Consider the following 27,746-nt stretch of genomic DNA (forward strand, 5'->3'; position numbering starts at 1 on the left):
CCATCGGGCAGCCCCTGGGTCACCTGCCTGGGGTGTGGGCCCCTTCCTCATACATGACACGGCTGGCCCACCACAGGGCTCCCCGATCTGATGGGCCAAACGACGCGAACATGGGGGTGCACCCCTGCCTGGAGACAGCCACTGAGGGGGCCACAGCCAGAGTAATGCCATGGCCTCTGTGGAGCCACGGTGCCACCTGGTGGCCACTCCCAGAATGGCTGAGCATTCTGGGATCCTGGGTGGCTTTTCGTCCTGAGGGCCAGCGACCCCACAGGGTGGCCAGGTTCACACAGCACAAGGGGATACAGCACTGGCTGCTGGCCCAGTGCCCTAAGGTCCTGGCTGGATGCCTTCCTGCCAAAGGGAAGACTCTCCTGGACAGGACCCTTCACGGGCAGGCGGCTTCCACTCCCAGGACTAACTTGGCGGGGGGAGGGGAGGGGAGTGTCCTACTCACCTGTCCTTCGTCCATGTTCTGGCCCCCTTCATTTGGGCACACAGTAGGGCTGCGGGTCCTCCAGGCCCAGGCACTGAGCTGGGCTCAAGTCCACATCCCTCATCACCCATCGCTGTGGTCAGGGCATTCTCCGTCTGCTGGGGTCACGGAGGGTTTCATGCAGGGCCACGGAGAGGGGTCTTCAGGGCTGCCCTCATGAGGTGTCTACGGTACTTGGGGTCCCAGCTGGACAGTGCTGGTGAGACTGCTAATTCAAGAGACTGACCTCAGTTTAGGGCATCAGAGTTGGGGGAGCCTGGCAGAGGGGCAGTGGCTGGCCTCCCGCCTCCATCCAGGGTCCTGCTGTACACGAGGGGTTGGCAGCAGTGTCCAGAGGCCGGTGTTGGGGGTCTATCCCTCACTGCCCAGCTGATGGCCTGGGCACGGGGGCGCGGATTTTGAGGGACTGACCCTGTGGCAGCTGTAGGGGGTGCTGGGGGCGGGTTCTGGGGCTCCCCCACCTGCCACGTGGACCCTTAACTCAGCACCTGCCCCACATGGTTCGAGCACGTCAGCATGCTGGTCATCATGCTCAACTGCGTGACCCTGGGCATGTTCCGGCCCTGCGAGGACGTCGAATGCCGCTCGGAGCGCTGCAGCATCCTGGAGGTGGGCGGGGCCGGCGGGGCGGGACTGGCCACAGGTGACCTGGGCTGGGTGTGAGGGGCGCAGGCCCAGCTCTGAGGCCCCTCTCCTGCAGGCGTTTGACGATTTCATCTTCGCCTTCTTCGCGGTGGAGATGGTCATCAAGATGATCGCCCTTGGGCTGTTCGGGCAGAAGTGCTACCTGGGCGACACGTGGAACAGGCTGGACTTCTTCATCGTCATGGCGGGGTACGGCCCCGCCCCACCGCAGACCAGCCCAGAGTGGCCCCTGTACCTGGCCAGGCCTGGCTGGGAGCCCTGCCCCCCTCAGACCCCACGGCAGCCCCTGGGCCCCCGAGGAAGAAGGATGGGGAGGTGTACTCAGGCGGTGCTGGGTTTGGGGGGTAGCTGGGTCTGGGGTACCGGGGGCAGGACACTTGTCCAGGGCTCCCTGTGCCAGCACCAGGGACAGCAGGACAGACACAGGGTGCATGGAGTGGCCTGTGAGTGGTGAGGAGCCCCCAGTGGTAACCTAAGGTTATGCTTCCCCTGCCCTGGAGCCCAGCCAGGCTGGGTGCATGGTGTGGGGATCAGGCCTCTGGCATGTGCTCACCTGCCCTGGCCTCCTGGCCTCAGCTGGCAGGGTGCCCTGGAGAGAGCCGTGTGCCCGCTGGCCTGGCTCTGTCCCCAGAGCACCTGTTGGCTGCCTAAGCCCCCGTTCTCTCTGCCCCACTCCTAGCATGATGGAGTACTCTCTGGACGGACACAACGTGAGCCTCTCGGCCATCCGGACAGTGCGCGTGCTGCGGCCCCTTCGTGCCATCAACCGTGTGCCCAGTAAGTGACCCCCACACCCAGGCCTGGGACAGGCGTGTCCTGCTAGCCCTGATGAGAGCTTTTGAGGACCCACTGGGGCACAAGACCAGGAGGCCACACTGCCTGTATGGCGTCTGGATGCTCTGGCCCCAGCCCATACCCCAGTGCCAGGGTAGGAGAGGCTGGCCTCCTGCCACTCGCCATAGGAACCTGAGGATTTGCCACTGCTTTTCTGGGGAGGACAGAGCAACCCTGGACCGAGTTGGGGTGTGATGGGCAGGCAGGCTGTGTGGGGTCCCGACTCCCCACGGTGCTGCTGAGTGACAGGGGCCATTCTGAACCTCAGACTCCTCATCTGCACAGCATTTGGGGTCGTGCCCGGGAGCTGTGCAGGACTTGGTTGCTCTCTTGTCTGGCCCACCCTGATTCTCAGGTCTGAGTTCTGCCAAAGGGTCTGGTGCTCAGGGAAGGGTGGAGAAGCTTCCAGGGGGTCATGTGGCTGCTCTTGGAATGTTGTCTGTCCAGACCCAGGTCATCTGCCCACATGGGGCTGTTTGGGAGTTTCTGTGTCTTCAAAGTCTTCAGGGATGTGACCGAATTCAGCCGTTAATTTTCCTGGGGTTGTGTGTGGGTGGTGCCCATGTGACTGTGAAGTTTGTATACACACATGTGCATGTGGGTCTGTGTGTGCCGTGTAGGTGCGCACAGCCTTTCTGGCTGCCTGGCCTGGGTCCTGGTGGCCTCAGCACCGAAGTCTGGGTGGTCAGGGTGTGTCCTGCGGCCCCTCCAAGAAGTCACACACCCCCAGGGTGGGTCACTCCCTCCCCCTGGGGCTGTCAGCTCCACCAAAGGGCAGATGGGTGAGGTTTATGCTGTGAGACCCCTGGGCCTTCCTTCTACGTGCCACCTGGCTATACCCTCAGGGATCAGACAGGGCTCAGATGCTATGTGATCCTGGGCAAGTACTGTACCTCTCTGAGCCTCGGTTTACCCGACTGTGAATGTGGTACTCCTCAAGGATGGCTGTGGGTTGAGGTGAGGTGTCACACGTGGTTCTTGGCTCTGTGCCCAGCACCATCAGGCACTCAGTCCGCTCACCTGGACCCCCTTTCAGTGTGTGAAGTGATAATACAGCCCCTTTCACAACACAAATCTTCACTTTTCAGACCAAATGCCTGCAGTGGCCAGAATTGCTGCCAGCAGCTTGGCCTCGCTCTGGGGACATGCCCTGGTCCTAAACAGGGTGCCTCCCCAGACAGGACCATGTGCCCCTCGCAGTGAGCCCCCAGTGGTCATGTTCAAGGCTGTGTCTCACTCTGGCTGCCTGGGGTCCACTCTGACCCTGGATCATATGTGGCCTTTTGAGCCAGTTGCTGTCTGGCCAGGGTGGTGCTCACTTTGTCCCTGATGAATCTTCCTCCTGGCCATTTCTGAAACTTCAGTGCTTCTCCCAGCTGTGATTCCCCCCTGTGACCCCAGGGGTCCCACCTCTGCCATCCAGCAGCTCTAGGTTGCTCTCCACGAGGCTCCCTGGCTCAGCCCCCTGGCCCAGGGCTCTGCCTGCACCCTTAGGTCAGCTCTTGCTTGTTTCTGGAAACAAGTCTTATCCTCGCTGAGGTCTGGGACGGGGGCAGGCCTGGGACCAAGGGGCGCATGGGGATTGGCTGACCCACTCCCTCAAATAATCGGCATACACGCAGCCCATCGCACCCAGGAACAAGAGCTTCAAAAGCCGCTTCCTGCCCTGGGGTGCTTCCCCTCCAGTGCAGGGCTCTGCTCAACGTGATTCTCACAAAGGATGGAAAGAAATGCTGGTTCCCGAACCCAGTATCTGCTGCAAGAACCCCAGGCTGCTGCTCCCATGCAGGAGCCTGGGGCCGCGGGACTCCTGGTCTGGTCACCCTGGGGGCCTGCCTGGATGCAGTGCGGTCCCATACGGCATTCGCAAGGATCAGGGACCTCCCGCCCTGAGCCCCTCCAGGCCATGGCCTTGCTCCCCTCTGTGGGGTCTTACCGCAGATGTTTGTCCTTTGGGGCATGCTGGACTTGGGGGGGCCCAGCTCATGTCCCCCACAGAGGTGCTGATGTCCATCTGTGAATGGCAGAGGGCTCAGGGCTCCCAGGAGGGCCTGGGGCCTCAGGGATTCCCAGGAGGGCTCCGCTGCACTGACCGGCTGCCCTGCCACCTGCAGGCATGAGGATCCTGGTCACGCTGCTGCTGGACACGCTGCCCATGCTCGGGAACGTCCTCCTGCTCTGCTTCTTTGTCTTCTTCATCTTCGGCATCGTGGGTGTCCAGCTTTGGGCTGGCCTGCTGCGCAACCGCTGCTTCCTGGACAGCACCTTTGCCAGGTGCAGGGGCCCTGCCCACACTGCAGGACGTGCCCCTAACCTGCTCTTCCCAGGGCCTGCCCCCAGAGGCTCCTCCTCTAGCAGGCTCCTCCCCCTCCAGGCTCCTCCCCTCCCCACCCAGAGGCTCCTCCCCTAATGGGCTCTTCCCCCAACAGGCTCCTCCCTCTCCAGGCTCATCCCCTAACAGGCTCCTCCCCTCCAGGCCCTGTTCCCAGGGACACACCCTTCCTGGAGCAGCACTAGCACTGGTGGGCCTGGGTCTGTCTCTGTCACTTTGGGTTTTTATGTCTGTTTCTATCTATGTCTGACTGTGTCTGTCTGTCTGCTTCTCTCTGTCTCTCCATCTCTGTGCTTTCAGGAACAGCAACCTCAGCTTCCTGCGGCCATACTACCAGCCGGAGGAGGGTGAGGAAAACCCCTTCATCTGCTCCTCTCGCCGGGACAACGGCATGCAGAAGTGCTCGCACATCCCCAGCCGCCGCGAGCTGCGCGTGGAGTGCACGCTGGGCTGGGAGGCCTACGGGCAGCCGCAGGCCGAGGGCGCAGGTGGCACAGGCCACCACACCTGCATCAACTGGAACCAGTACTACAATGTGTGCCGCTCGGGCGACTCCAACCCACACAACGGGGCCATCAGCTTCGACAACATCGGCTATGCCTGGATCGCCATCTTCCAGGTGGGCTCTGGGTCTCCCCTGCACTGGGCACCCAGCATGCGGGGCCTGGGGGCTGGTGCCAGGCAGGCGAGGAGGGCCCGCCGCCCTCTCAGGGCCGTCCGTGTGTCCAGCCGCCTGTCCCCCCAGGTGATCACGCTGGAGGGCTGGGTGGACATCATGTACTACGTCATGGATGCCCACTCCTTCTATAACTTCATCTACTTCATCCTGCTCATCATTGTAAGTGCAGGGGCGGAGTGGGACGCACGGGGCGAGGGGTGTGGGGGGCGCCCCCGCTTTGCGACAGCCCTGTCTCAGATCCCAAACTCCTCTGTTAGCGGCCGTCATCCTGTCCCCAGTGTCCAGTGAGATCCTGCTTGTGCCCCTGGCGCAGCGCCATCTTTGCTGGCCCTCTTGGGTCCCTGCACTTGATTGAGCTATAGGGCAGGGTGGGGGCAGCAGAGACCCAGGGCCGTCATGTCCAGGGCAGGTGGGTGGGGGCCCTTGGTGGAGTCGGGGGGAGACTCTGTCCAGCCCCAGGAGGAGGTGCGCAGGGTTGGGAGGACAGAGAAGCCTGTGTGTGTGGGGAGGGGAGAGAGACCTCAGACAGCCCCTCAGGCCCTCCCATGGCCAGGTCCTATCAGGAGGCTGCAGGAGAGTCAGGATCACCTGTTGGGGTCACAGTCCCCCCACAGTATACATGGGCCCTCAGCACAGTTCTCCACAGTATAGGTGTTTCCCCCAGGCACAGCCCTCCACAGGGATTGTGGCCCCCAGGGGTGGCCCTCACTTGGTTCTCTCAGTGGCCCCTGGTGCCTGGGGCGGGGTTTGCAAAGACCAGCAGTGAATTAAACCAGGCACCTGTCCCACCTTATCTCAGACCACAAACACAAACAGAGCAGTGTCACCCGGTGACCCTGCCACAGAGGACAGTGAAGCCGTGGGGGCTGAGGAAGGCCTGACCCGGGTGGGAGGGTGTGGCTGGGGACAGAGCTGAAGGACGAGGGGACAAACCACACAGATGACGGGAAGGCGGGTCTCCCCACATGTCCTGCAACTGTCTACAAATAGGCAAGGAGCACCTACCCTGCACCACCCATCCCAAATGCTGGGGCTCAGCATCAGATCAGCAAGGACCCTGCCCATCAAAGGGTGCCCCGCCGCCGCCGGCTACCCTGGGGCCGTATCCCGGGCCCCTAGAACGGGCAGCGCACGGTGGGGCTCAGTATTTTTCTCATCAGGGGCTTGATTGTTGTGTAGAAACCACAGCTGCTGTCCTGGTCTCCTGCCTTGCCCAATCCTGATGCCCAGGGCAGTGGGTCCCAGTGTCCCCGCTTCCCTGCCTCCCTGGGACACTCGTCCGGTGAGCTCACTGCCTCCCGCCCACCACAGGTGGGTTCCTTCTTCATGATCAACCTGTGCCTAGTGGTGATCGCCACGCAGTTCTCGGAGACGAAGCAGCGGGAGAACCAGCTGATGCGGGAGCAGCGGGCCCGCTACCTGTCCAACGACAGCACGCTGGCCAGCTTCTCAGAGCCTGGCAGCTGCTATGAGGAGCTCCTCCGGTACGTGGGCCATGTGTGCCGCAAGCTGAAGCGCCGTGGCCTCCGCCTCTATGCCCTCTGGCAGAGCCGCTGGTGCAAGAAGGTGGACCCCAGCGGCGTGCCGCACGGCCAGGGCGCTGGGTGGCGGCCACGGCGGGCGGGAGGGCGCGCCACCTCCATCCATCACCTCGTGTACCACCACCACCACCACCACCACCACCACTACCACTTCAGCCATGGCAGCCCACGCCGGCCAGGCCCCGAGCCAGGCGGCGGTGACAGCAGGCTGGTGCGGGCCGGAGCACCTCCCTCGCCCAGGCGTGGGCCCCCCGACGCTGAGTCAGTGCACAGCGTGTACCATGCAGACTGCCACGTGGAGGGGCCACAGGAGAGGGCCCGGGTGGCACATGCTGTGGCCACTGCCGCCGCCGGCCTCAAGCTGGCCACTGGGCTGGGCGCCATGAACTACCCCACCATCCTGCCCTCGGCCGCAGGCAGTGGCAAAGGTGGCCCCGGGCCCAAGGGGAAGCGTCCTGGTGGACCCCTGGGAGCCAGGGGGCACAGCCACCTGAGCCTGAGCAGCCCCGACCCCTGCGAGAAGATCCAGCATCTGGTCGGGGAGCACGGTAAGGACCTCACCCTGTGGGGAGCAGTGGGGAGTGGGGGATGGGCTCCTGGGACATCCCCGCCTGTGTGCGAACCCTCGTGAGCCCAGCCTTCCTCCCTTGGAGCCCTGGATGAAGGGAAGAAGGGGGGGTCCTGGGCACCTCAGATGGGAGAAGTGCCCCCCCCCACCTCCGTCCATCCTGTAGCCCTGAGCAGCTGACGGCTCAGTGGGGTACGAGCGTTTGCCACGTGGAAATGAGAATTCTGAAGCTAGCAAAAAAAAAAAAACCTGGGGCTGTGCCCCACTGCTCATGCCTGGCCCTGAGAGGGACCACCTGTCCATGGCCTGGTCATTTCTCAGGAGTGGCCGGCCCCCTTTCTAGGTGGGGAGACTGATGCTGGGGCAGAGGGAAGGGAAAGCCGAGGTCACAGAGCTCCCAAAGGCCGAGGAGAGAGGGGCCGGGGTGCCCCCCAGTATACTCGGTCCTCCCACCTGAGGTGCCGGCCTCACCCACCTGGGACGGGCAGGACACTGCGACCCCAGACACTGGGGTCCCATGCAGACTGAGGCCCTCCCAGGTGGCGTGCATGGGCAGTAGCCCTCGGGGTGCCTGGAGTGGGTAGAGGTGTGAGTGTCCTCACACAGTGACCAGGGTGTGTCAAAACGCACATGCCTATAGTCCTGCACTGCCCACTGGGGCAGGTTGGCCCCGCAGGGTTCCTGGCTGTGGGGAGTCTAAGCCGCCGCCGGTGCAGTCACCTGGGCCCCAGAGACTCAGCCGGGCAGGCAGCACCGAGCAACGATGGCTCCTGCGCATCGTGACCTGGAATGTTCACAGTCACGTCATCCGTTTAACGTGACTGCTGGAAAGTGGCTCACGTCATATTTCTGTGGATGGCGTGGCCCCCTGGCGGATGAGCCTCTCTGCCTCTTTTTATCCTTGAGTGAACAGAGAGTACCTGTGCAGGGCATGCATGTGCTCGGGTGTGAGTGCCCAGGTGTGGGCATGTGTGTCTGTGCATGTGCTCAGGTGTGTGCCTAGGTGTGTATGAATGTTCCCAGATGTGCACATATGCCCAGGTGTGAGTGCCCAGGCGTGTGCCTGTGTACGATGTGCATGTCTACACAGACACCGTTCACCCCATGGCAGCCTGCTTGTGCACGTGGGTCCCGGGCGCCTGGTGTTGCGGCTGAGCGGCCTGAGGCTGCCCACATCCTTCTCCCTGCAGGACTGGGCCAGGCCCCCAGCCGTCTGTCAGGCCTGAGCGTGCCCTGCCCCCTGCCCAGCCCCCAGGCGGGCACGCTGACCTGTGAGCTGAGTAGCTGCCCGTACTGCACCAGCGCCCTGGAGGACCCCGAGCTGGAGTTCAGCGACTCAGACAGCGGAGACTCGGACAGCAACGGGGTCTACGAATTCACACAGGATGTGCGGCACGGGGACCGCCGTGACCCCATGCAGCCACCCCCAGCGGCGGACACGCCAGGCTCAGGAGGAACGCGGCGGAGGGCACAGCGGCGGGCGGTGGCAGGCGAGCAGAGAGGGCTGGGCCACGTCTGGGCCTCCTTTAGCGGCAAGCTGCGCCGCATCGTGGACAGCAAGTACTTCAACCGCGGCATCATGGTAGCCATCCTCACCAACACGCTGAGCATGGGCATCGAGTACCATGAGCAGGTAGGCGGCCCAGTGCACCCTCCAGAGGTGAAGTGGGCCTGAATGGACAGCCCTTGGAGCGACCCCCGGGGAGCACATTCCTCGTGTGTCTCCTTGAGACTTCAGTCTCTTACAGGGCCCCACAGAAGGGTTTCTGGGGGTTGGGGAACAGGGATGGCGTTAGAGCTGAATGTTAGCTGTTGTGGCAGTTTTTATCAGCCACTCAGTAAACGCTCATGCTTCTCCTTGGCTGGGCCTCTGCTGAGTGGTGAATGGAGAAACCGTGGCTTCTGCCTGGAGGTCCTCCTGTCTGGGGTGGGGGTTTGAAATCACAATCCCAGAGGCAGCTGGGGGCCGAGGGCGCTCACCAGGCCACCCAGTGCTCTTCTCAGGATGGGACTCCCACAGCCCAGTTCTCACAGAGAGAGGCCCCCCCTTACATGAGCCAGACCTTCTGGCTGTGCCCACTGAAATGCCCCTGGGTGGCCAGGAGAGACCAGTGGTATGGAATGGCCCCCAGAGGAGGAATTGTAGGGGTGGTGCCTGGCCCCCCAGTAGCCCCTGCCCGGGACTGGGGCCTCGCCAGGGAGGAGCAGCGACTGGGTCCGGCAGGGAGAGGGCGTCCACTCTGGGGACCGAAGCCAGTTCACTTTTTTTTTTTTTTTTGGCTGCATTGGGTCTTCATTGCTGCATGTGGGCTTTTTTCTCTGGTTGCGGCGAGCAGGGGCTACTCTTCATTGTGGTGCACGGTCTTCTCGTTGCAGTGGCTTCTCTTGTTGTGGAGCACGGGCTCTAGGGACACGGGCTCCAGTAGTTGTGGCTCGTGGGCTCTAGAGCGCAGGCCCAGTAGTTGTGGTGCTCGGGCTTGGTTGCTCCGCGGCATGTGGGATCTTCCCGGACCAGGGCTTGAACCCGTGTCCCCTGCATTGGCAGGCGGATTCTTAACCACTGCACCACGAGGGAAGCCCCGAGGCCAGTTCACTTTTAATGACCAAGTTGCCTTTCTCGTTTTCCATCCTCTGGGCTTTTCAAGTCACTTAAGCTATGTTCTTTCATCCTGGAGCAATTCAGGGAAAATGCCAGCAGTGTTAGCCTCCAGCAGCCCCGGCAGGGAGGTTCTCTTTGTGAGGGTGAGACCTAGGCAGGGACAGCAGCAGGCTGGAGGGAATCCCCGGCAAGGAACAGCCTCTGCACACACACATGTATACACACACGCACGTGCACACACGCACATATGCAAAGTTTACCTGTGCAGATGTGGATGTGTACAGATGTGCACACGTGGGAGGCCCTGTGCACATGCACGGCACATGCAGGTACATGCAAACTCACATGTGCACACAAACAGGCCACACACTGGCACACACACATACCAGCATTTACACTGGTGCAGGTGTGCACACACACAGGCGGGCCAGCACATCCCCAGTAAGAGAGGGACCTCTGGGGCCTTCTGCTGACAAGGAAGGGTGTGCAAGGCCAGCAGGGATCAGGGCAGCTCTTGGGAGGCACCAAGTGTGTGCCCTGCACCCCGTGCACCCACATGCCCACCCTGGAACCCTGAGGCAGATGCTCCAGCCCCTTTTCCCATGGCCTGTGCTTGTGGGGTCTGGGGAAGTCTCTGGAGCCCTGTTTCTCAGACATGCTGGTGGGAAGGTCAGGCAGGGCCTGGGGAGGGCCAGGGACAGTCAGGGTAGGAGGGCCAGGCAGGTTGGGGTCCAGCTGGAGGGGACATCGCTGGGGTCCTTGTTTTCTCCTCCAGACAGCAGCCAGTTGGGCTCCTTCTGAGATGCTGCCACAGCCCCTTGGCCCCTTGATGCAGACTTACCTGCTCCTAGTTCAGTGGAGCGGTCCCCCACCCCTGCTGAGGGGCACTGGGAGCTGTGGGTGGGCCCTGATGATGTCTCCGCTGCCCTCAGCCTGACGAGCTGACCAACGCCCTGGAGATCAGCAACATCGTGTTCACGAGCATGTTTGCCCTGGAGATGCTGCTGAAGCTGCTGGCCTGCGGTCCGCTGGGCTACATCCGGAATCCCTACAACATCTTCGATGGCATCATCGTGGTCATCAGGTGGGTCCCCACCTCCTGGGAGCCCACAGGGGCTGGGGAGGCTCCAGTGTCAGGCGACAGCCCCCCACACATAGCAGAGCCCCAGCCAGCAGGAGAGGCCCTGCCAGCAGCATTTCATGGGATGGGATGTCTTGGGGCAGGATCCCCGCCCCTCCCCACAAGCACTGTCGGGTACACACAGGTGGGTCAGCTGCATCTCAGGTGAAAGTTTGTAGAATCTAGTAGAGCTGTTCCCTGCAGGAACAGAGTGGGCACTCAGTGGCCCTTCGGCCTTGCAGCCGGACTCCACTTAGGGTTCAGAACCTTAGAGGAAGGCCAGCTTGCCTAAGGGGTGTCTGCTGCAGCAAAATCAACACAGAAATGAATTGGAGAATCTGGGGGAATTCCCTTCCCCAGGAGGAAGCAGGACCCTCAGGAGTCAAGGGATCCCCCACCCTAACAAGAATAGACAAGCCAGGCACAGCTTGAAAGGCGCAGGACCAGGAAAGGCCCTCAATTGAGAAGCTTCTGATTGGGCAGCTTCTGGGGGTCGGGCAGCCAGCAGGACAGCAGGTGATTAGGAGGCTTCAGAGATGTCACCACCATCCCTCAGCCCTGTCGATGCCTTGATGCAGCTGAACCTGCTCCCAGAATGGGGTTGAGCGGAGGCCACGGTGGCTCCCGGGCTGGTGTTCCTGCTTCTGGGAAGAGGGTATCCCAAGGTCAGGGTGGGCACAGGGATGCGCGGCCAGAGAAGGCCCTCCTGAGCCTCGGCCTGCCCACAGCGTGTGGGAGATCATCGGGCAGGCAGACGGCGGGCTGTCGGTGCTGCGGACCTTCCGGCTGCTGCGGGTGCTCAAGCTGGTGCGCTTCATGCCCGCGCTGCGGCGCCAGCTGGTGGTGCTCATGAAGACCATGGACAACGTGGCCACCTTCTGCATGCTGCTCATGCTCTTCATCTTCATCTTCAGGTGGGCACGCGCGGTGGGGGTCATCCTGCCCCCTGTGGCTGCGAGGGAAAGGCCTGGGGCACTGAGCACATGCCTGCCCCAGAGGGGAGGCCCCTCCCACCACGCTGGCCCCGTTCTGTAGCTCTGGGGCCTGGGGTGCCAGGAGCTTCAAAGCGGCAGCAGAAACTCAGTCATTGGTTCCTTTCGACAGGACTGACTGGGCACCTTCTGAGCCAGGCACCAGCATACTGGGCTCTGCTCCCACGGCTCATAGCTTAGTGGGGTGATGGGACCGGCCCCCAGATGGATGGATTGGGGATTGTGCCCCCCCAAAAAAGCCAAGAATGAGGGAGGCAGAGAAGGGGCAAGGGAGGCAGAGAAGGGGCGGGGGAGGCAGAGAAGGGGCGGGGCAGCCAGGCTGGAGTTTCTTGCTTCAGCTGCTGTTTGCTGAGCCCTTTCCGTGGGCCAGCTTGGCCCAGGGCCTCAGGCCTTGGGGAGGGGGCTAGGGCAGAGGGCAGCCCCAGGTAGGCTGGGTGAGACAGGCACCTCAGGTCCTGGCTGCTGCCTGAAGCCAGAGTGGCCTCTGGTTGTCCCTCCTATTCCTGGCCTTGGTCTTCCCACCTACACAATGGAAACAGCTTGGCCGTGGGCACTTGGGAGGGCCCTGCAAATCAGAAAGCTGGGGGTCCGGGGGGAGGTGTAGAGGAACAGGTGCTGGGTGTGGAGGTGACCAGGCAGCACCCCCCATACCGCCCCACCTGTGGCCCCTCCCCCGCACTCACTGCACCCCTGTCTGCCGCCCTTAGCATCCTCGGAATGCACCTCTTTGGCTGCAAATTCAGCCTGAAAACAGACACTGGAGACACGGTCCCTGACAGGAAGAACTTTGACTCCCTGCTGTGGGCCATCGTCACCGTGTTCCAGGTAAAGCCAGGCGGGGCCGTCCCCTCATGTACGTGGTAGTCCCTGGAGAGCCACAGCCCTGCTCAGAACAGCCCCAGAGCTGGCTGAGGCCTGTCCAAGGCCACAGTGAGTGACGAGCTGTGAACAGCAGCAGGGACATTGATCCTGGCCCCTGGGGCGGTGGACCTGGTCTCACTTGTCAAGAGCTCCTTCTGGTCCTAAGGGCCTGTCAGCATTTCTACAGCCAGGCCCACCGTCCTGGCACCCCCTCGGCCCCCATGTTGGGCCCACTCTGCCCTGCCACCCCTTTCCCCCAGATCCTCACCCAGGAGGACTGGAACGTTGTCCTCTACAACGGCATGGCCTCCACCTCCTCCTGGGCTGCCCTCTACTTCGTGGCCCTCATGACCTTTGGCAACTACGTGCTCTTCAACCTGCTGGTGGCCATCCTTGTGGAGGGCTTCCAGGCGGAGGTGAGGGGGGCTTCCAGGGGAGGCAGTGGGAGCCAGGCACATTGGGCAGACCAACATGGAGAGAACTCCGTCCTCCATCCGCTGGGCCCTTCCGTCCACACCCGCCCCCGTGCTGGCCTGGCCTTCCTGTAGGGGTGTTCCACCTGAGGGGAGCCTCATGTGTACTGTGTGCTCCTTGGGCACAGGGCGATGCCACCAGGTCCGACACAGATGAAGACAAGACCTCCACCCACTTGGAGGAGGACTTGGACAAGTTCAGAGACCTCAGGGCCACAGGTGCACATGCGGGTGAGGGGGCGGGGCAGGGACAGGATGGAGGGGTCGCTGCCTGCCGGGCACAGCTGGGACTCCTGTGGGCGGGTCCTGGGCGGGCAGATTATCCTTCCTGGGAGCCCTGAAGGCTCAAGCGGCCTCCTCCCCCTGCCCAGAGATGAAGATGTACTCGCTGGCGGTGACCCCCAACGGGCACCTGGAGGGCCAGGGCAGCCTGCCCCCTCCCCTCATCATGCGCACGGCAGCCACACCCATGCCCACCCCCAAGAGCTCCCCACACCTGGACGCGGCCCCTGGCCTCCTGGACTCACGACGTGGCAGCAGCAGCTCCGTGGACCCCCAGCTGGGGGACCAGAAGTCTCTGGTAGGGATGGTCCCCCGCCCTGGCCTCAGGGCACCTTCAGGCTCCACCCACCCAGTTCCTTAGGCCTTTCCCAGAGATGAGTGAGGGCCCTGCACACCACCCCCCAGTCATACCCCAGGAATCCCTTGGCCCTGAGTGCTTTGTTTTCTATAAATGGAGCCAGAAGCTGCCGTTTTTGTGGGAGGAGTATGAACAGGCGAGTAGACTGTCAGGCCGGAAGTTTATCTTCCAATTTGCAATCATAGATAAAAGCTGGCAAAACGCACAGCGTACAAGAAGGGGAAAACAGAGAAGGATGGCAAAAAGGTGTAAAAAACTGAGTATGTGGGACTTCCCTGGTGGCGCAGTGGTTAAGAATCCTCCTGCCGATGTAGGGGACACGGGTTCAAGCCTTGGTCCGGGAAGATCCCACATGCCGCGGAGCAACTAATCCCGTGTGCCCCAACTACTGAGCCTGCGCTCTAGAACCCGCGAGCCACAACTACTGAGCCTGTGCTCTGCAACAAGAGAAGCCACTGCAATGAGAAGCCCGCGCACTGCAAGGAAGAGTAGTCCCCGCTCGCCGCAACTAGAGAAAGACTGCACACAGCAATGAAGACCCAACGCAGCCAAAGATAAAAAAACAAACAAAAATACAAAAAAACCTGAGTATGTGAAGCAGGTGACAGAAGCCGGGCGGAGGGTTCCGTGCATCACGACCAACAGCACCCTGCGGAGCTGGAGCCCACAGGGTCTTTCCAGACAAACCCAGAAAACACCGCCCCCAGCAGACACAGCCAGAGCCGGCTTCTAGGCTTCTCAGAAGGGCCCGGGAGAGGTGGGCAGAGCAGGACAAGCTAACCGTGGAGAGAAAGCACGGGGATATGAACCTGGAGGAAAGTCCAGGCAAACCATCAAGGCAGGACGATCGTGTGTTAGTAACAGAAAAGGTGCAGGGCTGAGCCTTGGGTGGGCCGAGTGATCTAGCAACAAGATGCATCACAGCCAAGCTGCTAGGAGTCCCTGGGAGGAGGACAGGGGCTGTTGAGCAAGGATTCCAGCTCAGCTCCTGCTGGACCCCTGAGGTGAAAACGATGAAGGGCAAAGAGGGTAGGCGCAGCAAAGGTGAAGTCCCCGGACCACAGTCCAGTTTATCTCCTGGATAAGCAGCGCCCGGCTTCTCTTTGCAAGTCCAGAGTCTGCCAACTAGAAACTGATGCGGGTCCCGTCCCCGGAGATCCAGTTCAGCTGCTTGATGGTATCTGAGGATGCCTGGTCCGTGGCTGGTCCCAGGCCTGCTGATAACCTTCGCCCACCCTCTGGTCCTCGAGCAGGCCCGGGAGGCCCACTCAGTGCTCTTGACACTTGCTGGCTGTCTCTCCAGCTAGCTGTCGACCCACTGTGCACCACAGGTGCCCCACTGAAGGTTCACTGCCGCTAGTGTCTCTCCTTAGCAGGGCTGTCCGCTCGTTAAAGGATATGATCCACGTACAGATGTCACCCACGGGTGTCAATGGTGATGCCACTGGATGCGAAAGGTCCCTGTGCCAGGTGCCCCTGAGGCCAGGATGTTTGGGGGTAAATTGGGGGGGGCATCCGAACTGCTCACTCCTGCCCCCTCCCCGCAGTCCAGCCTCCGCAGCTCGCCCTGCACCCACTGGGGCCCCAACAGCGCCTGGAGCAGCCGGCGCTCCAGCTGGAACAGCCTGGGCCGTGCACCTAGCCTCAAGCGCCGGAGCCAGTGCGGGGAGCGTGAGTCGCTGCTGTCCGGCGAGGGCAAGGGCAGCGGCAGCACGGACGAGGAGGCCGAGGACAGCAGGCCTGGTGCGGGAGCCTCGCCAGGCACACATGCCACACCGCTGCGGCGCGCCGAGTCCCTGGACCACCGCAGCACACTCGACCTGCGGCCCCCACGGCCGGCCACCCTGCTGCCCACCAAGCTCCACGACTGCAACGGGCTGGCCCTGCCCAGCGAGTTCTTCCTGCGCATCGACAGCCACAAGGAGGACACGGCCGAGTTTGACGATGATGTGGAGGATGTGAGTGGGGGTGGGCCTCACGTCAGCCCCTCGCCTCCCCCTGTCGTGGGCTGGTTCCCCAGGTGGAGCAGTGTTCATGGGAGGCCCTTGGGATGGGGGAGGGAAGCAGGACAAGCTGGGCAGGAGCTGATTCGGCTGGTGTGGCCTCAGCTGATCCACAGGGAGCTCTGGAGTGGGATTCGCCCCAGGGTCAGCCTCACCTCCAGCTGAGGGCTTGTTCTGAGCTGGAGTCGGTCAGCCAATGAGAGCCCCATGGGAGGAGAGGGGAAGAGAGCAGAACCACCTTCTCAGCTAGGCACTTCTGCTGCCCTGGACAGTCTGCTGGGAGGCCCACCTGTGCAGGGATCTGAGGATGGCCACTTACCGGCACCCCCCTGGACTCCCAGCATAGATCCCTCACCCAGTGCCCGGGTGGGTGGACAGGGCTGAGCCTGAAGGCAGGAGAGGCTGGGGGCTGGCCAGGCTGGGAGGGGCCCTGAGGACCCCCCCCCCTCCCCAGAGCTGCTGCTCCCGGCTGCAGAAAGTGCTGGAGCCCTACAAGCCCGAGTGCTGTCGAAGCCGCGAGCCCTGGGCCCTGTACCTCTTCTCCCCACAGAACAGGTATGGGGCACACCTGGGAGAAACCTGGGAAAGCTGACCCCTCCCTCTGGGCCCCTGCGTCCCTACCACGTGGTGAGCGCTGTGCTCCTCCTCTGGGACCTTGGGGACGGGAAGCAAGGGCTTGGCCGGGGCTGTCCCTGAACCCCCACCCCCGGCCCCCAGGTTCCGCATCTCCTGCCAGAAGATCATCGCTCACAAGATGTTCGATCACGTCGTCCTGGTCTTCATCTTCCTCAACTGCATCACGATCGCCCTGGAGAGGCCCGACATTGACCCTGGCAGCACCGTGAGGCGCCCTCCTTGCCTGGGAGGGGTGGGGTCCCGCCGTTGCGGCCGGCCCCTCCCATCGTCCTGTCCCCTGCAGGAGCGCGTCTTTCTCAGCATCTCCAACTACATCTTCACGGCGATCTTCGTGGCCGAGATGATGGTGAAGGTACAGGGTGTCCAGGGGAGCCCAGGCGTCTGTCCGTCTGGCCTCGCAGCCCTGCCCAGTGGCCCCACCCTGGCCCCGCCCTGGCCCCATGTGCAGCGCATATGTCCACCAGCCCCTCCTCTGCACCCACCAGGTGGTGGCCCTGGGCCTGGTCTCTGGTGAGCATGCCTACCTGCAGAGCAGCTGGAACATACTGGATGGGCTGCTGGTCCTGGTGTCCCTGGTTGACATCATCGTGGCCATGGCGTCGGCCGGCGGTGCCAAGATCCTGGGCATCCTGCGTGTGCTGCGCCTGTTGCGGACACTGCGGCCCCTGAGGTAGACTGGGCCGTGGGGCAGGGCCTGAATCGGGGATCGGGGGAGGGCTGGGGAAGGATGGGGTGGAGTTTGGGGAAGGGAAGGGTACAAATGAGCGGGGCTGTGGCTGGATGGGGCAGGGCCAGAGGGTGGGGCAGAGCCAGAGGGTGGGGCAGAGCTGAGGAGGGAAAGGGCCTGGGGCCAGCAGGGGGTGGGGTCTTTGCAGTGCTGGGCCTTCTGTCTGGTGGCAGCTCCCTTGGGTGGGCTCAACAGCGCGTTTCTTCGGCTCCTCGTCTAGGGTCATCAGCCGTGCCCCAGGCCTCAAGCTGGTGGTGGAGACTCTGATATCGTCACTCAGGCCCATCGGAAACATTGTCCTCATCTGCTGTGCCTTCTTCATCATTTTCGGCATCCTAGGGGTGCAGGTGCATAGCCCTGCTTGTCTGTGGGACGGTGGTCTGTGGTCAGCAGCAGCATAGCAGCCCCGGGAGGGCCAAGGCCCAAGGAGGCAGCGAGAGAGACGTTGCTCTCTATCCGGCTGCTCTGGGAGGCCCCGTGGGGGTGGGTCTGGAGCGTGGGGGTGCAAGGCCTGGCCCTCTGGGTGACTGCCTCGCCCTGGTCAGCTCTTCAAGGGGAAGTTTTACTACTGCGAGGGCGCCGACACCAGGAACGTCTCCACTAAGGCCGAGTGCTGGGCTGCGCACTACCGTTGGGTGCGACGCAAGTACAACTTCGACAACCTGGGCCAGGTGGGCAGGGCTGGGGGGTGGGGTGGGGGTCGGGATGGGGGGCAAGCCTGGCGGGGGTGACCTCACCTAACCTCGTCCTTATCTGTAAGGTGGGAGCGGCATGGCAGGTTTGCGAGTCGTGGGTGGGTCTGCTGTGCGTGGGGCCGTGGTAGGGGGTGTGGTCCTTTGGGGTGTCTCCCCGGCAGGAGGCCACGTCCAGAAGTAACCACCTTGCTCTGGCCTCGCAGGCGCTGATGTCCCTGTTCGTGCTCTCGTCCAAGGACGGCTGGGTGAACATCATGTACGACGGGCTGGACGCCGTGGGCATAGACCAGCAGGTGCGGTGGGCGGTGGGCAGCCCTGCTCCTCCAAGCAGACCTTTCTTCCCGTGTCCTCTGGTCATCTCAGGGAATGTCCCCCGAGAGGCCACCTTTGGCCTCTGAGAACTTCTGGAGAGTTCCACGTCGGGGGCCAGAGCTACCCTGCAGGCAGGGGCCGTGCCCGGGAGGGGCACCCTCGTGGGCAGGCACCCACGTGCCACTCCTGTGCCGCAGCCGGTGCCCAACCACAACCCCTGGATGCTGCTCTACTTCATCTCCTTCCTGCTCATCGTCAGCTTCTTTGTGCTCAACATGTTCGTGGGCGTCGTGGTGGAGAACTTCCACAAGTGCCGCCAGCACCAGGAGGCCGAGGAGGCGCGGCGGCGGGAAGAGAAGCGGCAGCGGCGCCTGGAGAGGAAACGCAGGAGTAAGGCGCTCCCGGTGGCGGTGGCGGGTCGGTACCTGCGCGTCACCCCAGCCTTTTCCACCTGCCTGAGCCCCCCCTTTCGCCTGTGGGAGGGTGGCTGGGGACCGGGGGACCGGGGGACCAGCCAAGGGGCGGCTCTGAGACCCGGCTGCTGCTGGCCTAAGCCCGGGTCTCCCTCGTGCTCGGCGCAGGGCTGTGCAGGCAGCACCCAGGCAGCAGCTCAGCAGCCTGGCCCCGGAGCCCCCTACCTGGCCCCAGTCCCCTTGCCCCACCCGCAACTCCGGCCTCACCGAGTGGCTCTGCACGCTTGCCCTTCTTGTCCTCAGAGAAGGATGGCTGCAGCAGGAGGCGGGGTCCCTTCCCAAAAAGCACAGGGGATGGATGAGACCCCAGTCCCCACCCCCCACCACCGCAGGGGCAGGTTCACCCCATGAGTTTTCACGCCACGGTGGGGGGAGCAAGCAGAGCCATCCAAGACAGAGAGAGGGTCTTAGAAAACCCCACCCAGCTGGGGAGCAAAGAGGGCCTCTTCCAGGAGGGGCTGCTGAGCTGTCTGCCCACCGCGTGGAGTCTCCTGGCCCCACCCACCGCGGCCAGCTCAGACCATCTCCTTGTCTTTCCAGGCACTTTCCCCAACCCAGGTACCTGCCCCCGCCCTGCATGCCTTAACCCCCACTTCTGCCGGCCACTGCACAGGGCTGTGGACTGGCCTGACCTCCATCCCTCTGCCACTGCCACAGGGAAGGGTGGACATCGCAGGCGGGTGCCAAGCCCACTGGGGTCCACCGCAGGGTGGGCACGGGACGGCTGGGGTGGGCACCGGGCGCCAGTGGGAGGAAGGGTTGCTGGCTTGGGCGCCAGTGGGAGGAAGGGTTGCTGGCTCGCCTGCCTGGTGTCCACGCTGCTGCCTTCAAGCTCGTGTGTGTTCCTCCGCCTGGCCTACATGCCTGACTGCTTCTCTGCTGCACTCTGGGACGCCTGCCGGCTGGTGGCTACTCCATGTCCTCAGTGCTGGCCTGGCCCAACTGGTCACTGGCCCCTTTGGCTGCAAGAGCTGAGCCGAGCTTTCTAGTGACCGCATGCCAGACCAAGGAGCATGCGGGCCCCAGGGAGGGGTCGGTTCCCGTCGGCCCCCGCTCTCCCTGGTCCCTGCCCACGGGGTTCTGTGGCCGAGGTGGGTCCCCTGTGCAGTGGTGGCAGCTATGCCCTCACCCAGTGGGAGCTAAGTGGGCACTGATCTGCCCTAAAGAGTTACAGCAGGTGGAGCATTTAGTGCAGACAGACCTGCTGGGAGATACACAACCTCCCCCCACCACCCAGGTCATGGCCATCAACCTCAGATGGACCGGAGAGCAGGCAGACTCCAGACAGCAGGCAGTTGCCCACTGGCCTCCTGGAGCACAGGGAGTGGAGGGACTCCGGGCCTGGGGGCCAGAAGGCAGCACATGCCCAGCCTGGAAGATGGGGGTGTGGTAGGCCACCCTGCCCTGCCCCCCAAGAAAGCTCCCATCTGCCCACCCTTCATCACTGAGGTGTCTCTGAACCCTGATGCCAGCTCAGGAGAGTAGATCACACAGGCCCTGGCTTGGGAGCTCCCGGCAGGGTGGGGTTTGGGCAGGGCCCCAAGGCAGGGCCCAGGTGGGGTCTCAGCTTCCAGGCCCACTCCTGGGGTCTGCCCTGGGGCTGGGGCCCTCTTGGTGGAGTAGGTCGGTGGGTGACCTGCCCCTGAGGCCCACGTCTGAGCCTGGGCCCTCCCCCAGCACCTCTACCCTCCAGCCCCTGGGAGGCAGCCCTCCCACCCCACCCCACCCACCCGCTCACCATGGCCCTCTCCCCACAGAGGCCCAGCGCCGGCCCTACTATGCGGACTACTCACCCACGCGTCGCTCCATCCACTCTCTGTGCACCAGCCACTATCTGGACCTCTTCATCACCTTCATCATCGGCGTCAACGTCATCACCATGTCCATGGAGCACTACAACCAGCCCAAGGTGGGGTTCGCTGCCTGGACACCCCACCCACCCTGCCTCCAGGCCTGCAGCGGGGAGGGCCGCGGGTGGGGTCCATTGCTCAGCAAGGTGGTGCTACCCTAAGAACTGGGGGCCCCAGGTCTGCAGCAGTGCCTGAGTCCTCACCGGGGTTTATGGGGTACACGGATGTGTGGCTGGAACAAAGGGTCCTCCTTCCTTTAAAACCAGTGGAAACTCCCGGGGCATACCTGCCCCAAGGGCCTCCCCAACCCCATGAGAAGTTCCATCCAAAATACTGGCTAAGGGAGTGTCCCCGAGTCCAGCTTCCCAGACTGTGGATTTCACAGTCCAGGAAAGGCCAGACTGAGAGAGGGAGATGTCCTCCGATCGCATCGCCACCACTTCATTAAAGACAGGGGCGCCCCCTTCTCCTAGAACAGCAGAGAGCCTCTGACTCTTTGGCTGAAGCTGAGCCCATCTGGTGGGCTGGCCCCTGCCCTGGGCTGTGGGTGGCTCTGGTCCAGGCAGGGCCAGCAGTCTGGGCTCCGAGGGGCAGGTTCCCTCACCTGAGAGTTGTCCCCAGAATGCTGCGAGGGTAAATTCAGGCAGCCCTCCCCAGCCCAGCACAGACCTGCATCCAGTAATAGCTGAGACCTGTCCCGTATCTGAGGAGGTACCCAGGTCAGCAGAGGAGAGAGATGGAGCAGGGTGGGCAGGGCATGGGTGCGGTGTGGTGGGGTGGGGGGGAGGGCGGCGTCCAGTGCTGCAAGGGGGCAGGAGGATGGGTGGGAAGGGGCAGCCAGGCAGGGAGTCTGACACTCAGGAGCCTGACACTCCGTCCCCAGTCTCTGGACGAGGCCCTCAAGTACTGCAATTATGTGTTCACCATCGTCTTCGTCTTTGAGGCCGTGCTGAAGCTGGTGGCGTTTGGGTTCCGGAGGTTTTTCAAGGACAGGTGTGTGGAGCAGGGGCAGGAAAGAGCCGTGGCCTGAGGCCTGCAGAGGTGACGGTGCTGAGTAGAGGTGCAGGATGCCCTGTGGTGACACCAGGACATTCCCAGGGGACAGGGAGGGGACTCCTGGTGCTCTGAAGAGCTGGGGGTGCTGGGGAAGAGGCAGTGGCCAGCACTGAGTCATACCTGCCCGCCCGGCCCAGGTGGAACCAGCTGGACCTGGCCATCGTCCTGCTGTCCATCATGGGCATCACACTGGAGGAGATAGAGATGAACGCGGCGCTGCCCATCAACCCCACCATCATCCGCATCATGCGTGTGCTCCGCATCGCCCGCGGTAGGCCACCCACCTGCCCCACCAGGGTCTCCAGGCTGTCAGGAGGGCCGGTAGACAGGGCTCAGGTGTCCACCCACCCCGTGTCGTTCCTCACCCCACCCTGGTGGACTATGCTGGTGACGGGAAGTGGGGGGACGGGTGGTCCGGGTCTGGCCAGCCCAGAGAGGGTCAGACCAGCCCCACCCCCTCCCCACTAATGCTTGGCTCCCGGCCCTAGTGCTGAAGCTGCTCAAGATGGCCACGGGTATGCGGGCCCTGCTGGACACAGTGGTTCAGGCGCTGCCCCAGGTAGGTTGGCAGCTCGGAGTCTGGGCCTGGGTCTGGCTTCCCTGCTCCCAGGGTGGGCATCACAGACGCCCCCAAGAGGACAAGGCTGCGGGGGGGGGCCTCACTCACTGTCAATCAGCACTCGTTCACGTGGTTGTCCCATCTCGCGGCAACTGCAGTTACCAACCCCCCTCCCTGCCGGGTGCAGGGAGTAACTGAGCTGCTGGGCTGTGCTGTGAGAGGGGCATGCTGCCTGCCTTCCGGGCCTCAGTCTAGTCTCTCTGGGGAAGACCAATGACCAGTGCCCATATCCCCCAGTGTAATTCTGGACGCAGTGGGATTTGGGCAGAGGGCAGAGCCTGTGGCAAAGGTGTGCTTGGCGAGTTTGGAGGACCACACCCAGGGCTCAGGTGTTGGCCAAAGGCCTCTCTCCTCTGGAGCCAGTTCAGGCCCTGCGTCCTCGCGTCCTGTGCCCAACAGCCACCACACTGATCCTTTGTGGTCTCTTGAGCTGAAGGTCTTATCGCCCCATCTGTGCAGTATTCAGTCCCTCTGCCAGTCCGCCTGACCAGCCATCCATCCACATGTCCATCTGGCCGTGGATCTAGCCCTCTCAACTAGCCTTCCAGCTACCCAGCCGCCCACACATCTGTCTGTCCATTCAGACAGCTGTCTGTCCACCCATCTACCAGGTGTCCAGCTGTCCAGCATCCAGCCCTCCTGGCCAGCTGTCTGTCCACCAGCCCAGCATGTTTCTATCCACCCAGCTGCCTCCCCAGCTGCCCACTAACCCCCCAGCCCTCCACGCCCTCCACCTTCAGCCGGCCCCCACTGGTCCCCTTAGCAGCATTCCTCAGCCCTGAGTTATACTCAGCGCTCCTTGGAGCCTGCCCAGTGTCTGTGGGAGTGACGGGAAGGGGTGGGGGTGGAGGATGGGAAACCCGGGCCTGGCCACGCCCCAGTGCCATGCCTCTGGGGGCTGGAGCAGGTGCTGGAGAAGAGGGGGAGCAGCCACATCAGGGTCAGGGAGGCGTGTGAGGGTGCCCCTGCGCCGCCCCCCCCCCCATAGCCCAGAGTGAGCGTGAGCAGGCGCTGGGAGGGTGGGCGGCAAGTTCACAGAAGAGCCTCGGGCAGGGGTCAGGCCAGACCTCACTGTCTGCAGAGCTTCAGCTTTCACCTTGCGGTGCGGACCCTGAGGCTGGAGGCAGGCCCTGCATAGAGTCCACCAGAGCCCTCGGGACGCCTCCCAGGTTCTGGGGAGCAGAGGAGCTGGAGGCAGCACCCTGGGTGCAGGGTGGGCATGAGGAGCCAAGCAGGGGCAGAGGCCAGCAGAGGGGCCTTGGGCACCAGGCAGGACAGGGAGCCCTGGGGGCCACAGGAGCTCCGAGGCCAAGAGGGATGGATTAAGAACAGGGCTCAAGGCAGTCCCCAGGAACTTGATCCCCTGCTGGGCGGGTCTTGGGTAAAGGGGGTGGGGTGGGACTGAGGCCCCACTGACCTCATTCTGCTTCTCTCCTATGTAGGTAGGGAACCTCGGCCTGCTTTTCATGCTCCTGTTTTTTATCTATGCTGCCCTGGGAGTGGAGCTGTTTGGGAGGCTCGGTGAGTGCAGCCGCGCCGTGGCCCACACTCCAGACACGGGGTCCCGGAAGGCGCAGCATCACGCATGAGCACACAGCCCGCGGACGGCTCCGGGTGCTGGCCAGGCTGAGGCCCTGGCCCCTGCTCCCGTCAGCCCTTCACCGTGAGGTGACCATGTACTTGGCACATGCAGAAGTGCTGTGGCAGACCCATGACGTGCACACAGACACGCACATGTGTTCATACCCAGGCCAGGAGGACAGAGCTGCACATGAGTGTGGGTGCACGTGCCCACATGCAGGTGTGACCTGAACTCCACCTGGTCCCCAGGGGACATGCTGCAGCAAGTCCTTAATTGTCACCAAGGATTTCCTCAGATCCCCAGGCGTGAGGCTCTGGCTAGTCCGGGCAGGGACCCGTGGGAACCTTTCGTGGCAGCCCAGACGCTGTGGGAGCCCCCTCCCCTTTGGGTGTCACTGAAGGCTCAGTGGGTTCCAGGAGCCACCAGTGGGCCTGCCTGTGAGGTGAGTGAGGCGGCTGTCACCGTTCAGGGTCTGCCCAGAGGGGACTCCTCAGACCCAGCAGCTAGTACCCCACAACCTGGATCTGGGCCGCCTTGTGCCCAGGGCAGCCCTGTTACTCCTCAGAACAGAAGGGGGGCATGCTGATGCAGAGCTGGGCCTGTGCTGAAGGCACCCACCTGCCAGGGCCCCTGAGCTGTGCCACCACCCTGCATCCCAGAGGAGCGTGACTTTCTCCCTGGGGGAGGGCAGGGCCTGTTTGCGGAGTGGCCCCGACAGGCGGGCTGACCAGATCCCTCCCGGCAGAGTGCAGTGAGGACAACCCCTGCGAGGGCCTGAGCAGACACGCCACCTTCTCCAACTTTGGCATGGCCTTCCTCACACTGTTCCGCGTGTCCACGGGGGACAACTGGAACGGGATCATGAAGGTACCAGCCCATGCGGTGGGCGGGGCGGTGGGAGTCCACGAAAGGCCCCGCAGACGGAGGTGGGAGCCTGCCCGCCGCCCTCCGCCCGCAGGACACGCTGCGGGAGTGCGCCCGTGAGGACAAGCACTGCCTCAGCTACCTGCCGGCCATCTCGCCCATCTACTTCGTCACCTTCGTGCTGGTGGCCCAGTTCGTGCTGGTCAACGTGGTGGTGGCCGTGCTCATGAAGCACCTGGAGGAGAGCAACAAGGAGGCCCGCGAGGATGCCGAGCTGGACGCGGAGGTCGAGCTGGAGATGGCACAGGGGCCCCCCGCCCGCCCCAGGCCCACGGCCTCGCCAAGCCCGGGTGCCTCGCCGGACGCCCCCAACCTGCTGGTCGTGCGCAAGGTGTCTGTGTCCAGGATGCTCTCGCTGCCCAACGACAGCTACATGTTCCGGCCCGTGGCGCCCGCTGCGGCCGCTCATCCCCACCCTCTGCAGGAGGTGGAGATGGAGACCTACGCGGGCGCCTCGGGCACCTCGGATACAGCCCCACGCGGAGACAGCCAGGACCTGGGCGGGCGGGGCCGGCCAGGGCCGGCAGAGGCAGGGGTGGGGCCAGCAGCGGATGCACATTTCAGGCACCTTCTTGCCCCAGGCCCGGTCACCGCCCACTTGCCGCCCGTGGAGTCCTGCCCATCCCTCCAGGTCCCGTCGGCCATGTCCTCCCAAGCCAGGGGCGGTGACACCCAACGTGCCCTGACCCCTCTGGGTGCAGCCTGCTCCCCTAGTCTCAGCCGGCTGCTCTGCACACAGGTAGGAGGAGACTTCCGGTCCTCAGCTGAGGCCTGGGGGCTCCGTGGGGGTTCCCTCCCCATTTGAAGGATGAGCGACAGGGACATTGGGGAAGTAGGCGCTGTGTCCCTGGAAACTGTGATGATGGCACCTGGCCATGGGGACCCGTGTCCCCTCAGGCGGCAGCCTCGCCCTCCCCCAGGCCCCCCCAGCAACCTTTCCTGTGGGCCTGGATGTACCCACAGACCACTCTCACCTGAGACTTCGGCCCCTCTCCCTTCCTCCCTCCTTGAGGTGTCAAGCTGGGCTGGTGGTGCCGGAGTCAGGCAGTGGTTGCAGCCTGGCTCTGTGCCCCATCGGGTCTCCAGGGGCCCATGGCAGATTCTGCCCATGGAAGTTTGGGCTGCAGCCCTCTGCTCCTCACGGCCCCTCCCCAGCATGACCAGCGTTGGTGGGGTCCTCCTACACTAGGGCTGGGGGACAGTGCTTCCACACCAGTGTCTCGCAGCCCTATCTCACCCTGGCCCATAGCCTTGGGGGTCACGAGGTCATCCTGGCCTGGGGTGGGGGGAGGGGTCCCTGTTGCCTGGTCTCTGGCTGGTCTCATATGACTCTATGTCTTTGCAGGAGGTAGTCTGCACAGAGTCCCTAGAAGGGCAGGTCGATGGTCCCAGGGACAGCAGCCCGGGCTGGGGAGAGCCTGGTGGGAAGACCCCTGTGAGGCAGGCGCCCCTGGGGCCCTCCTTGCGGTCCCCGCCCCGTTCCCCGCGGCCCACCAGCATCTGCATCCGCAAGCACACTTTTGGACAGAACTACATCTCCAGCCGGCCACCGGCCCTGGGCGCAGAGGAGGCTGAGGCCCCAGACCCGGCTGACGAGGAGGTCAGCCACATCACCAGCTCTGCCCACAGCCCCTCGGCCTCACCTGCTGCCCGCGGGGTGGTGGGCGGTGAGCCAGACCTGCACAGGCTCTACAGTGTCAATGCCCAGGGCTTCCTGGACCAGCCGGGCCGGACGGACGAGCAGAGGCGGCCCTCTGTGGAGCAGGGCTGTGGGGACAGCCGCCCAGAGGCCGGGGAGGCGAAGACCCGGGCCCTGGAGGCCGAGCTGGCCCTGGGAGCACGCAGGAAGAAAAAGATGAGCCCCCCCTGCATCTCCATAGAGCCCCCTGCGGAGGACGAGGGTGCGGCCCGGGCCCCTGCAGTGGAGGGCGGTAGCACCACCCTGCGGCGGAGAACCCCATCCTGCGAGGCTGTGCCCCACAGGGACCCCCTGGAGCCCACAGACAGTGCAGGGTTGGACACTGCTGCCAAGGGGGAACGGCGGGTCCAGGTCCCCTGCCGCACGGAACACCTGACCATCCCAAACTTTGCCTTTGAGCCGCTGGACGTGGGGGGCCCCAGGGGGGACCTGTTCTTGGATGGTGGCCATGGTGTCGCCCCAGAGCCCAGACCTTCCTCCTCAGGCATCACGGCACCTCCCGAACCCCAGAAGACGGAGCTTCCGGTGGCCTCGGGAGAACCCCCAGAGGAGGGGCGGGGGCTGCACCTCACAGTCCCTGAGAGCCCACTGAAGAAAGGGTCCACTCCAGTCCTGGGTGACAGTGTGGACAAGCCCGTGTAGCTCGGGGTGCAGTGCCCACAGGCTTTGGCACTGGGGTTGGGGTGCACCCGGTAGGGTGGTGGCCCAGGCAGGGCTACACGTGGACCCTGGGTCCGGCCCCACTGAGGGCAAAGGTGCCAGAAGGATGTCAGCCCAGGGAGAAGGAGGCAGATGCTATTCTGGGCAAAGTGGAGCAGGGGGAGCCCACAGCCCGAAGCCTCAATTCAAGTTTGGGATTTCCGAGTTTGCTGCCATGGTCCCAGGCCATGCCAGCGGCCTGGTCAGCAGTCCCGTAACGAGAGCTATGTCCAAGGGACAAGGACCAGAAAACACCAAAAGGAGAAAAGCAGAGGCCACCTAGCAGAGCCCCATTCTCACATCCACTTATTTTTATACATACTTAGGGCCGTTTGTGCCCTCCAGCTTCATCCCCAAGGCCACCGTGGTCACGCTTCACGTTGCTCACAGTCTGAGTTCTCATCCATTTGTCTCCACCACTCATTGCTGTCTCATCCCCCCTCCATACCCACTGCCCACCGTTCTGTCCCCCTCAGGATTCCGGAGAATGCCCTTGACTCCGGTCTCTGGGAAACAGCTGGTCACCAGGGAGTGGGAACCATGCAATAAGACCCTCACTGCCCGTGGGGCTTGGGCCGAGAGTTTCAGCTGATGCCCCCTTGTTTCATTTTGTTTCTTTTATAAATTCAGGTTAAACATTTGCAATAATCCGATGCAGAAAACTCGGCTTCTCAAGCCAAGGGGAGGGGAG

The 27,746-nt window shown here is 63.4% G+C and overlaps 1 protein-coding gene across 9 annotated transcripts; it reads left to right on the top strand.

Annotated features, from left to right (window-relative positions):
- The first annotated feature begins 1,012 nt into the window (after positions 1-1,012).
- On the top strand, positions 1,013-27,746 carry CACNA1H (calcium voltage-gated channel subunit alpha1 H). 9 transcript variants are annotated; one of them, XM_061209445.1, is made up of 32 exons: positions 1,013-1,105; positions 1,197-1,330; positions 1,821-1,918; positions 4,090-4,249; positions 4,608-4,926; positions 5,053-5,145; positions 6,298-7,075; positions 8,286-8,728; positions 10,627-10,778; positions 11,543-11,728; positions 12,514-12,631; positions 12,928-13,083; positions 13,269-13,359; positions 13,512-13,720; positions 15,328-15,738; positions 16,238-16,338; positions 16,501-16,624; positions 16,703-16,771; positions 16,905-17,089; positions 17,367-17,493; positions 17,692-17,817; positions 18,045-18,134; positions 18,351-18,570; positions 19,167-19,184; positions 20,384-20,535; positions 21,360-21,469; positions 21,670-21,803; positions 22,021-22,091; positions 23,594-23,672; positions 24,479-24,600; positions 24,692-25,396; positions 26,003-27,746. In XM_061209445.1, exons 1-32 carry the CDS (start codon positions 1,013-1,015, stop codon positions 26,996-26,998), a joined length of 6,870 nt encoding a protein of 2,289 aa, XP_061065428.1. In that variant the 3' UTR covers positions 26,999-27,746. The 9 variants fall into 9 exon arrangements, with proteins under 9 accessions (XP_061065428.1, XP_061065430.1, XP_061065424.1 ...); XM_061209447.1 differs by having other exon boundaries at positions 18,351-18,543; XM_061209441.1 differs by having other exon boundaries at positions 16,501-16,771.

This window comes from Eubalaena glacialis, chromosome 13 (genome assembly GCF_028564815.1).
Source record: "Eubalaena glacialis isolate mEubGla1 chromosome 13, mEubGla1.1.hap2.+ XY, whole genome shotgun sequence".
NCBI lineage: Eukaryota > Metazoa > Chordata > Mammalia > Artiodactyla > Balaenidae > Eubalaena > Eubalaena glacialis.